This window comes from Micromesistius poutassou (genome assembly GCF_964030765.1).
Source record: "Micromesistius poutassou genome assembly, chromosome: 13".
NCBI classification, from domain to species: Eukaryota; Metazoa; Chordata; class Actinopteri; order Gadiformes; family Gadidae; genus Micromesistius; species Micromesistius poutassou.
In genome coordinates this window covers 728,324-740,820 of record NC_140283.1, presented here as the reverse complement: position 1 = coordinate 740,820, position 12,497 = coordinate 728,324, and the positions used below count along the sequence as shown (strand labels likewise).

General features: G+C 46.2%; 3 protein-coding genes across 7 annotated transcripts in view; 1 reads left to right on the top strand and 2 right to left on the bottom strand.

The window, feature by feature from the left end:
* Positions 1-720: 720 nt before the first annotated feature.
* ube2na (ubiquitin-conjugating enzyme E2Na) lies at positions 721-7,330 on the bottom strand. The gene is made up of 4 exons (XM_084476767.1): positions 7,197-7,330; positions 4,675-4,921; positions 3,742-3,882; positions 721-1,935 (listed from the first exon to the last, which is right to left on the bottom strand). Exons 1-4 carry the CDS (start codon positions 7,224-7,226, stop codon positions 1,889-1,891), a joined length of 465 nt encoding a protein of 154 aa, XP_084332893.1. The 5' UTR covers positions 7,227-7,330; the 3' UTR covers positions 721-1,888.
* A 1,327-nt stretch (positions 7,331-8,657) lies between these two features.
* On the top strand, positions 8,658-10,658 carry c1qtnf13 (C1q and TNF related 13). The gene has a single exon (XM_084477773.1). It carries the CDS (start codon positions 9,405-9,407, stop codon positions 10,488-10,490), a length of 1,086 nt encoding a protein of 361 aa, XP_084333899.1. The 5' UTR covers positions 8,658-9,404; the 3' UTR covers positions 10,491-10,658.
* Positions 10,659-10,813: 155 nt separating this feature from the next.
* Positions 10,814-12,497, bottom strand: part of nr1h4 (nuclear receptor subfamily 1, group H, member 4) — a 12,989-nt gene continuing 11,305 nt past the window's right edge. For all 5 annotated transcript variants that reach the window (XM_084477770.1, XM_084477769.1, XM_084477771.1 and 2 more), the window contains one exon: positions 10,814-12,105. In XM_084477770.1, coding sequence (XP_084333896.1) covers positions 11,867-12,105 — 239 coding nt within the window. In that variant the 3' untranslated portion in view covers positions 10,814-11,866. The remainder of the gene's footprint in view (positions 12,106-12,497) is intronic.

Sequence of the window (12,497 nt, the reverse complement as noted above, 5' to 3'; positions counted from 1 at the left end):
GTGGACCAGGTCTCCCTCTAGGGGCCCCAGTGGAACAGGTCTCCCTCTAGGGGCCCCAGTGGAACAGGTCTCCCTCTAGGGGCCCCAGTGGAACAGGTCTCCCTCTAGGGGCCCCAGTGGAACAGGTCTCCCTCTAGGGGCCACAGTGGACCAGGCCTCCCTCTAGGGGCCACAGTGGAACAGGTCTCCCTCTAGGGGCCCCAGTGGAACAGGTCTCCCTCTAGGGGCCACAGTGGACCAGGTCTCCCTCTAGGGGCCACAGTGCACCTCTCAGCTTCAGAGTCAGCTTTTTTAAGTGTCAGACTTTCCGGTCAGGAGTTGCTCTCTGGCTTCTTGAGATCATTAGGAGCTGTAGTATTGTATCTTGGTATGACAGCATCATACGCTACTGTCACGTTTAATGTACTTTTATAATAACACATTTTATTTTCTTTACTTGAAAGTAACCATGGGTTGTAGCAACTGGCAGCTCTTATGACTTATTAACTACTGGAACAATTCAGATCCGTCCACCAGATGAGGCTTCATTATAGCCACTGTCCCACAATCAGAACTCACAAGACTCCATTAACGTATGCTTTTTGACCAATGAAAACAAATTCATACCATGCCAATCATTTTATAATCATTATAGCCTTCTTTTAAGCAATCTTTGATCATCTTCTTTCATTTAAATACATATGTTTAAAATATATATGCAGAAAAAGACACCGACCACAATTTCTTATTAATCAACAGATTTTATTTACAGAAACCAAAAGTATGCAGATGGACTGTTTCCATAGCATTCTGAGAGCAGAAACATTTCTTCCCCAGATTAATAGAAGGAATTAATTTACAAACATTGAATTGAATAGACTTTGCAACTGAAGACCATTGGTGACAGCAGAGACGCAAAGCCGTTACTGATCCTTTGGGGTCTGGACGCTGCCCCTTTATAGTCACACCCCGCTCCTCTGACCCCCCCCCCCCACTGCTCCCTCTCAAACAGGCTCACCACCAACCAGCTCCTTCTCCTGAAAACAACGTCTTGAACCAATGAGTGGGGGAGAAAACCACCAATCATAGAGTTAGCATGTGATGGCAGAGTAGACAACACGTCATTAGTAGGGAGACAACAAGGCCAAATGTAGAAGACCAGATATGATAACGAAACGCAAGCTAAAACAACCACCAACCCCCCCCCCCCCCCCCCCCCGGCGCCCGGCCTCCTGCCTTCAACCCACCGCCCACACTGGTCAGAAGCCTTCAACCCACCGCCCACACTGGTCAGAAGCCTTCAACCCACCGCCCACACGGGTCCGAAGCCTGAATAGAAAGGTCTACAATGACAGCAAACATGATGATAGAGGAAGGCTCAGGTGTGTTTAGTCATATCGTTACTGTGTTACCTGTTGGATATGATGAAATAAAAAGCCAAGCAGTCTAAGAGCGCCCGGGCTGAGGCTGGTAGCTGCTCCTTCAAACTGCCCCAAAGACACTCAGAAGAGGGACTGACATAAAACACATGGGCTGTTCTTCTTAGCTTCTACCCCTCCCTGCTACCCAAAGTAAAGACAGAACACACGGGGCAGGTTCCCCCGTGTGTTCTCAACAAGCTTCTCCAAGGAGAGCTTGTTAAACAAAAAAGAATCAATGGACGAGGAAGCCGGAGTATATCTTAAAACGTCTGAACAGCAGTGAATCAAGACAACAATACGTCTTATTTACTAGTGTGCATTTAAATGACCAATTGACAGCAGTTGTCTTGTTTCTCTTAACAGTATATTCCTTAGTATTTGTTTTATAATAAAGACGTCTGTTAAACTCAAATTAAGTAGGAAGAGGTCTTGGCGGAACATGAGGAGTTGCGTTTGGGCGTGCCGTCCGTCGGTGTAGGCGCGGTCCGCTACACGTCCAGGTTGTTCCTGGCGTAGAGCCGGGTCCACGCCCTGGCTGGAGAGCACAACACCAGGGGGAGTCAGCAGCAGAACCCCGCACACCACCCGACTACTGACAGCGTCTGTTCAGTCACATCTCCATTTCACATTACGTTCAATCTGCCAAATGTTTGAATTAGTGTGAGTTAATGTGGTGTGAATTGGGGGTCTTGATAATCAACATTAGGGATGTTTCCGATCTACGGCATTGGTCCGATATTGGCCCAGTACGCTGGATCGGATATCGGAGTAGTCGTCCATTAGGTGCATGAGAGCTACCTGTTGAACAGTCATGTCAGCAGTGGGGCAGTATTTCAACCTTGCCGTGCAGCCAGGCCTCCTCACGGCTCTGCTGGGCTGTTGTCGAGACGCGCTCCAGCTGGGGCTACAGCGGAACACAGCTTTTGCTTGGGGCGATTTATATGGCTAGAGGCTAGCTGCTTCTTACATATCCGATGTACTCCCGGTATAAGCTAAACACTAACGTAAACAATCTTTTAAACGTCATTCTATCTACACAAACGATATGCCATATGAAAGAGACTCCAAGGACTCCAACCGTACTAGCCTCATCGTTTTATGATCTTGATGAAATAGATGTGAAAGTATAACGTCAATAACACTTGTGTTTTGAACTAAGAATAGAAAACAAGGAATAAAATAATAAAAAAGAATAAAAAACAAAGTATTGGACTGATATCGGTATCTGCAGATAGCCAAAGCTGCGGTATCGGAAGTGGAAAAGTGGTATGGGGAGATCCCTAATAAACATCACAGTGTGTGTGACTGGGCCTGGTCTTACTAGAAAACAGACGTTTCATTACCAAGTCACAACTTGAATTGTAAGCAGTGGGCTGTAACGATACATCAACTCACGATTCGGTTTGTATCAAGATTTTTGACCCACAGTTCGATACATCCCACGATTTTTTTTAATTTAAAAAGCATTTTATTTAAACAACATTTACTTATACAACAATTAACTTAATGTAACCTTTAGTTGGAGGATGCTTGTAGGTAGGCAAAAATCCCCAACTAGTTTTGTGGTTTAGGCCAACGTATTTTAAAATATTAATGTCAAATAAATAATAGTCATTTGAAAAGTTTGGTAGCACTAACCAGCGTTCCCGCTAGAAAAAAAACAGTGCCGGTCAAAGGGACCTGCAGAGGTTTCGTTTTCTGGACATTTTGATGATATGTCGGTCAAATATCCTATTATCGCATCTTTATTAGGCTAAGTAGCTTAACTAATGACATAATCAGGCCGTATGGAATGCAACATGTTTAATAGCCTAACTTTCAAATAGATGGGAAAAAACATGAATTGTCTGATTCGCAATAACAAGGCATAGTGTTACGAGTAGCATATGTGTGTGTGCGAGAATGGCAGTGTGTGTGTGAGTGGCGTCAGATAGTGAGTGGACGAGCGAGGAGAGCAAGCGGTAGCGTGTGTGTGTCAAGCTGCTTTCACACCGCCGCGCGGGGAGGGCGACAGAGGGGAGGCGGTTACAGCCGCGACGGTTGGACCAGGAAGCGGTTGCCGCCCACGTGAACGCGCACAGAGTTTGCCGTACCGCTCAGCTTTCCCCGGGTTGAAACTTTCGGCGTCAGCCGCTTTTAAAAACGCGTGGCCCTTTCACACCGGTGTGAAAGCAGCTTTAAAAAAAGAGCGTGTCGCGTTTCTGTCTTCTCACCCCGCGAGACGTGTTCGTGGCTCTGAGTGTCGCGATTTTGGTTTGGATACGCATATGGTTAGAGTCCTAGTGAGCAGGATGGTGACAGTGTGAGACTGTGATGTGATTAGGAGCCACCGTACACTCACCAGTCTCTATGGCTTTAACTTCATTGGTTTTCCACTGCTCAGCGACGTCATTGGCTAGGGGATCATCCGGGTTGGGGGCGCTTAGTAACGCCTGGATTGATAGCAGCACCGTGCGGATCTGGAGGGCTGGAGACCACTTGTCTTCAGAGGGAGGAGAAGCCAATGAGCGCTTGTGAGAAGACATAAAGGAGCTTGTGGTGGCACCACAACACTGGGTTCAGTTTCTGAATCCATTCTACCCTCACACACCACAGGAACCACAGAACCAAAGGCTTTCCCCCATGGCAACAAAGCCAACAGTTTGGTTGCATCGGTTAAAGTAACGTGGATAAACATTTATAAAATAGTTCATATTTAATTCAAATGATTTAAACTTAACATTTTTACAGCAGTGTATCCTCTATCAGAAAACGGCTCCCATGTCAAGTCAGTGTGTCTGTGTAACAAGATCACAGAATCATGATTACATAATTATCTCATCTTTAATATCCCGGCCAATCATATCCATAACATGAACCGCTCTTAGTCCGTTCTGGTGAGCAGGCCTATGGAGAGCAGACAGGCGGCGGGTCAGGTTCTCTCTACCAGCCATCGTCTACATTTCTACACAATAGGCAGATTACAAGGTGCCCTTCACCCAACAGCCTGAAGTTCAACCCGAGACGTCTCCGGTTCCTCGGCTGGGGTTCTGTTTCCGTGTGTCCCCAGATGTTAGGGGGTGAAGGGCACGACAATTTCATTGGACGAACCAGATGCATTGTTTTAACTGTGAAGATACACAACTCAACAACACATGTAACATAGGTCTAGTCCTTGTCATCCCTCAAATGGTCAAGATATGATCCATCAACGGCCCCAGCCTAGAGGTACCTAGCCACGGTATAACCCTTAATAACATGCATGCAGTAGTGGTCGATGGGAGGGTGCACTTACCTTTCAAAATGTCTAGACATATTCTTCCTAGCTTGTCTACGTTGGGGTGATATATTTTGGTAATAAAGCGTACTTTAGGGGCGGCCATGGGGTATTCCTCTGGGAGAAAGAGTTCAAGTTTAAAGGTTCCCCCCTCGAACGGAGAGTCCTCTGGCCCCGTGATGACCACGTGGAAGTAGCGGGCGTTCCCCTCGTCGGGCTCCGCCTGGATACCGGGAACCGGCTCCGCAATCAGGCGCTGCGTCTCCTGAGGGGACACACACACACACACACACACACACACACACACACACACACACACACACACACACACACACACACACACACACACACACACACACACACACACACACACACACACACACTTAATATTGTGTAGAGCCAGCCAATATAATTTGTACAAAGTAAATACAGAAATGAAGGTATTGAAGAGTAATGTTTGGGTTAAATTGTTGTTCCTCACATTCTAAACAATAATACATTAATAATAATACACATTATTATTCCCAAAATTAAAGCAACAACCTGGAGTACAATCCCAGCCATGTTGGCCAGATATTTGACCACTACATTGCACCTGTTGCTTCAGGCTCATCACGCTACAATAACATGCTCATCGCTACAGCAGATTGCCGTTTTCCTCAACACGGTGAAAAGAAGAAACGTATCAGAAGTATCTGGTCAGAGCGCCCCTACTGAAGCACTGAATCAAATATTGATAATGAGATCATGATTGAACTAAATGAGTTGCAGTTAACATAACTGAAACCCCAGAGGGGTGAGTATTGAGGCAGTAGAACTTTTACTTCCATGGTTGTTATTGTTCATTTCAGATGTCAAAAGGCAATGCTCACTTGCCATGTTGGCGTTCCCCGTGTTACACTCAATTCCGAGGGCTGAAGATGATATACTATATAACGAGCCCCCAGAGCAACATCCCACTGTGCTGGCCAACCATTCTGCTTCCCAGTTTTCCCGAACGTAACTGTGTGCAGGATTCCTGACATTTTTCAGATAACCCACAGACAAAACCATGCAGTGAAAACACAGACAGGAGGGGGGCTCCCGGGTCACACACTCCAGGGCCCGGAGGGCCCCGTCCCAGCTGCCTACCTCTTCCCACCAAACCGTGTACAGACCCCCCCCGCTGTGTTGGGCTGTGCTACCCCCTGTGTGGACCACCCCGTCAACATAAAGGCCTTCACCTGGAATCTATTGAATAATCGAAAACATTGATCCATGAAGATCATTTTGAAATTGACAGAAACGGACAGAGACGGTTCTGGTGGCTTCCTGGAAGTGGCGAGTGCCTATATGTTGAAGGCTCCTGAAGTTATGTCCTATGTTATTAGGTAATAAGATAATAAGTCACAAGTGAATTGGCAGAAACAGAAGATATGGACGAGACGTCCGGTGTTAAATACTTTCCCCATGTTGTTAAAAGGCTCAAGTGAGTCTTATGTAATTATGTTTAAAGTTATTTGTTATTCTTCAGTATTAAAGTGAGTCTTTACTCTTCAGTATTAAAGTGAGTCTTTACTCTTCAGTATTAAAGTGTGTTTATACTCTTCAGTTCAGTATTAAAGTGTGTTTATACTCTTCAGTTCAGTATTAAAGTGAGTTTATACTCTTCAGTTCAGTATTAAAGTGTGTTTATACTCTTCAGTATTAAAGTGTGTTTATACTCTTCAGTATTAAAGTGTGTTTATACTCTTCAGTATTAAAGTGTGTTTATACTCTTCAGTATTAAAGTGTGTTTATACTCTTCAGTATTAAAGTGTGTTTATACTCTTCAGTATTAAAGTGAGTCTTTTTTCCTCCGTATGAGAGGTTAGGGTTAAGGTTAGGGGGTGAGAGGGTTAAGGTTAGGGGTGAGAGGGTTAAGGTTAGGGGGTGAGAGGGTTAAGGTTAGGGGGTGAGAGGGTTAAGGTTAGGGGGTGAGAGGGTTAAGGTTAGGGACGAGGGGGTTAGAGGGTGAGGGGGTCCCCGGGAGCAGCGCGCTCCCGCGGCCCAACAAAGCGGAGGCCTCGCGGCCGGTCGGACCCAACAGGAGGCTCGGCTTTATCGCACCATCTATCGGACATTATCTGATTATACGTTTCAGTTAACAGGACAGTATCCCACAGTGAGCCGGTCGCCGAGTATTGCAGTATTGTGATCACTGGGGGAGTACTGTTACCCTGCTAGCTTACATTAGCTGGTAGCTGTTAGCAAACCAGCTAGCTCACCAGGCTACCTGTTCATTTAGCGTTCACATTTAGCTATATGCATCCTTTTGCTTGGCCCTTATATTTAGAAAATATCGTTCTGACCCTAACCCCAATTCAGTCCTATGAACAACGCGGTGGTGTATTTTAATCCCGTTCTGTGAGCGAGGAAACGGGACAAAGCGGAAGTAGCTAAAGCGAGTCTCTAGCTAGCGGCTAGCTGCAGGCTAACGTGTTAGCATTAACAGAGTGGTCCGCCTCGGGTCTGAAACACGAGAGAATAGCGTATGGAATCCAGACGTGTATGTTATGTACCTTAATGATCCTGCGGGGCAGACCTGCCATCTTGTCTTTAAGTCTTCTCACGGCTCGTCCTCAGCGCTTCTCCTCTCGGCTGACAGCGGAACGGCTTCCGGTCTCTGCGTCATGACCGCAGCTCATTGGTCTGCTGCGGAGCACCCTGCAGCCTCTGCAGGGATGCCTGTGTGTGTGACTGACCGAACGTGTGTGTGACTGACCACACATGTGACTGACCAACATGTGTGTGACCGACCAACATGTGTGTGACCGACCAACATGTGTGTGACTGACATGTGTGTGACCGACCAAACATGTGTGTAACTGACTAGTGACCACACGTGTGTGTGACTGACCAGTGACCACACATGTGTGTGACTTACCAAACATCTGTTCATTTGCGTTTTTGTTGTCTTAAAATATTTCTTCAGTAACTATTATATATATTTTCTACCTGGGATCATTCATGTGAATCTAATATGTGAACAAGTGAATAGAAGTCTCAGTACATTCTTACTCAGTTCATGGACGTTATGCGAGGCATAGCCTACTATAGAGTTTGAGTGTTTAACTATTCCCATTGTAATCACACTTACTTAGTTAATAAATGCTCGGAAGCATTTGTTTATTAGTATTTATTAATGAATTATAATTGTTTCATTAGCTATGTTGCCTTATGACAGTCCGATCTTGTTATTAAAATGGGGGGTGGGGGGGTCAGTGGTAGCACAGATGTGTACTCAGTTCAGTGTGCAGAATGTGAGCTGTATTGTGGGACTCCTCCTCCTGCCATATCAGTAAAAACAGGGGCCATATCTCATGGTTATTTAGGCGGAGTACCTCAGCAGTGCACCAACCTAGCTGGACCTTTATTGAAGTAGGCTACAGCGGGTTCAACTACGGACATGCATTATCTGCACCAAACCAACCCAACAGGTAGGTTTCAGACAGGCAGTAAAAGTATAATCTGTAAGAGTTACATTAATAAGTGGATTGAATTGGTTGCTTAACTATAAAAAAAAAAGTATTGTTTAAAGGACTAGGGATTTGGTGGGATTTTTTTTTTGTTAACATTCTTTTATATGGCGAAAGGTTGGGTAGGCCTATATCCAAATTCTAACTAACATAACTAACAGCCATTACCTTTATTATATCATCAGTGTCTTACTATGGCGAATCTAATATATATATATATATATATATATATATATATAATTGTTCAGAATCCAAAATGTATATATTACAGGCAGCAGGTGAAAACTTTAGGTTGAGATTCTAGTAATCTTTTTAAGCATATAATCACAGCTCATGTTCGCTTCCTTGACACGTCAAAGATTTTCCATTATCAAATAAAATTTTAAGATGTTAAAATGTGCAGCCACCATATCATGGCCTTGCTGGCACTTTCCATTGCTCTTAATATTTAAACACAGCAGCTTATTTAGTATGTAGGAAAATCATGTGAGGATAAAATCAGAGTTATTATTTATTGATATTTACAATGAAGATACATATATTTAAGCAAAGACACCCACACACACATAGACACACACACAAACTAAGTAGTAGTAGATATAAGAAATGGTATTAAACAATTAAAAAATTGTATGAAATGATTATCGTCCATCGTGAATTACTTTTCCAATGACACATTACACTTAATTTAACATTGTTGTTAACATTGTTAATTTAACATCCAAACCTTTCATTATTAGTTTAAATTGTGTATTGTATTTTGCCCCCCGCCCCCCCCCCCCCCCCCCCCCCACCCGGTACCCAGAAGGTTCCATTGTTCTCCCACACACAGGAACAGATGAACCAGCGTGTAATCCAGTGCAGCCTCTCAGTGCACACAGTGAACAGCCTGTATCAGCTGAATTAGGAGGGCTGTTGCTTCCACCAGCCGCTAGCTTTAAGTTCTACAGCACTCAGGCACACTTTCTCAGACTGGGCCATGTAGTGGTTCACTTTGGCCTTTGACCTTATTCGTTTTATTGGTAAGGAGTTACTATGGAGTTACTATTCATGCAAGAGAAAGATGGAGGAGTAAAACGCATGGCAAAATCAATCCTGGTTATTCACTTCATATCTTTGTCTGTTTTGCTCCATGCAGATGTAGTCATCTTCATATGAATCCTAATTGGCCCAATGACCCCATGGCTAACGCGTTAGTTCTCTTTGGCCCTTCCAGGCGCTGTGTCCTGGTCCCTGGCAGGGCTGCTCAGCATGCTCCTCTGCCTGGGGTCAGTCCTGTCCTTCCATGTCCCCCCGGGGACCAGCGGCCTCCAGTCGGCCTTCTCTGCCACCAGGAGCAACAGTGTGGTCGGGGGCAGCCAGAAAGCCGTGACCTTCAACAAGCTCCTGGTCAACACGGGGGGCGACTTCAACCCCGACACGGGCCACTTCCGCTGCAGGGTGCCCGGGGCCTACTACTTCTCCTACTCGGTAGGGAAGTTCCCCAAGAAGATGCTGTCCGTCATACTGGTGAAGAACGGGGAGGAGGTGCAGGCCATAGCGTACGACGACTACCGCAAGAAAGGAAGAAAGGTCCAGAGCCAGAGCCTGATGATCACACTGAAGGCCATGGACACTGTGTGGCTGCTGCTGCAGCAGAGTGCTCAGTATGCGCTCTACAGCAACGTGGGGCCTTACATCACCTTCTCCGGCTACCTGGTCTACCCCGACGTGACGGCGGCCAGCCACTACAGCAACAACAACCAGCTGAGCCAGCCCTGGCCGTCCTACCCGGAGTGCCCCACTCAGGGAGCCGACCCGGGGTCCAGCCAGCACCATGGCCAGGCCTCAGAGCCGGAGCCCAGGTCCGCCTTCTCCGTGGCCCGGACCTCCACCTCGCTGGGCCAGAGCTCCACCAGCGGGCAGATGGAGGAGGAGAAGAAGCCCCTGAGCTTTGACGTGGAGTACGTGAACATCGGGCACCACTTCAACAAGACGTCAGGGGTCTTCATCTGCCACTACCCGGGGGCATACTACTTTGCGTTCACGGTGGGGAAGCACCCCCGCAGGGCGGTGTCGGTCAAGCTGATGACGGGCGGGGGCGAGGTGCAGGCCATGGTGTTCGACGAGGACACGTCCAAGCGCAGGGAGATGCAGAGCCAGAGCCTGCTGCTGGCCCTGCGCCGGGGGGACAGCGTGTGGCTGTACAGCCAGCAGGACGATCGCTACGCCGTCTACAGTAACCAGGGGCGGTACACCACCTTCTCTGGCTTCTTGGTGTACCCCGACATCCCGGCAGGGGGCACAGACCGGGCCCACACCCCCGCTACTGACAAGGGAACTGAACGGAAGGACTGAGTCTATTGTAGAAGGGGGGATTGTCTGCAAAATAAATACAAATAAAAGATATGCCACACGTACTTACACTTACTATTAAAACTGGAATATATACTGTAAATGTTTTCACTTCTATGCTGTCACACCAACCACAAGGTGGCGCTCTAAGGCAAGTCGTTCTGTTCTCTTTCCCTGATGTATAGTTTTCTATGATAAAGACGATCGGATATGGGCTTGAAAATAGTTACGTTATTTTTGTTTGTATTTTACATTTGTACAGCTTTGGATAGTGAAAAAAGACAAACCTATTAGCGTACACTTAACAAAAAGGCTCTGAGGCAATATCACAGATATAGCATCCTGTGTCCTTTAAAATTTATTTCAGTAACATAAAGATTTGCCTACATTATGAAGCCTTTTCTTTTGTATTTGAAATTTCTGTTTAACTTGAATAAAATACCTATTGTCGACTCTAATGCATTAAATCACATAAAAAACATAATAAAAAACCCTCCTCATCGTCACATTACATTTACATTAAATAGTTCTTGAAGTGAAAGGCAGAAAATGCTATGTATAGTTGACATCTTGACAGGTTAGATTATGGAAAATAATGAAATCTAATAACCAATGATCTATGTTCTTCTTTGTCATATGGTGGAATGGACACATGGTGGTGACGCATGAGGAGAATAAGGATGTGTGTATTAGTTGGTTTAAGAGCTGTGAATTAAACTATTAATCTCCCAGGACAACATATTCAGTTCTCATTTGATACCGTTTTTTAAATGGAACTAAAACAAAGCCGCTCACTGTGTTTTGAAATACGACATGCCGAAACTAAATATAGCTAATGGCTGACCTAAAGCCATTAAAATAAGGTTCAACCAAACCAAGGTGTTGTAAGACAGAAATACAGATACAAAAACATAATTTGTATAATATATCTTGAGAAGCAAACAAGAAGGCCAAGCCTATTTCAACACGCATTCGCATACAGAACATCATATAGACTGTTTGGGTAAAAATGTTGGATTAAATGTGCTGTAAGTAATATTGAAGTGTTATAATTTGAGTGTCATTTGTTAGAAATGCCGTAGATCTGAAAGCTATAGTGAGTGATATGCTGGGATAGTATATGAGTTCTGGTTAACTTTACTGCCTCTGTATGAGAACAGGATGAATTGTGACCGCTCCCGGCTCACTGCTGACCCATCAGGGCCGCTGTGCCCTGATGGGTGAGTGAAAGAAAGAGAGAGAGAAAGAGAGAGAGAGAGAGAGCTTCCATCACTGAATAACCAACAACGGATTGGTTGAAACAGAGAGGCACCGTCCACTGTTTGTCATATTCCTATCATACTCCTCAGCCACTGACCACACTCCCCGACCCTCCTGGGTCACTGTACGTCCCAGATCTCACACAGCAGCGGAGTAAACTTGTGGTCGCTGGTCCGCCATGACGTCAGCATCTCGGCGTGGTGGTGGTTGAGCGTCCGCAGCTCTGTCAGCCGGCCCAGCAGGTGGGCGAAGTGCTGCGGCTGGTGTGGGTGGTGGAGGGCGCAGATCCTCCGCAGCACGTCCAGCATGGGGTCCTGCAGCCGCTCCACGGCCTGCTGGTCCTTGACGTAGGGCCGCTCTGAGGGAGGACGGTGGAGACCCTCAGACAGAGGCCATGTCCGGACCAGCACCGGCTCATACAGCATGATGGGTCTGACACTAAACTAGGTAACCAACCCAGGTACAAGGGCCCGGCAGGACACTAAACTAGGTAACCAACCCAGGTACAAGGGCCCAGCAGGACACTAAACTAGTGAAGGTAACCAACCCAGGTACAAGGGCCCAGCAGGACACTAAACTAGGTAACCAACCCAGGTACAAGGGCCCAGCAGGACACTAAACTAGGTAACCAACCCAGGTACAAGGGCCCGGCAGGACACTAAACTAGGTAACCAACCCAGGTACAAGGGCCCAGCAGGACACTAAACTAGGTAACCAACCCAGGTACAAGGGCCCGGCAGGACACTAAAC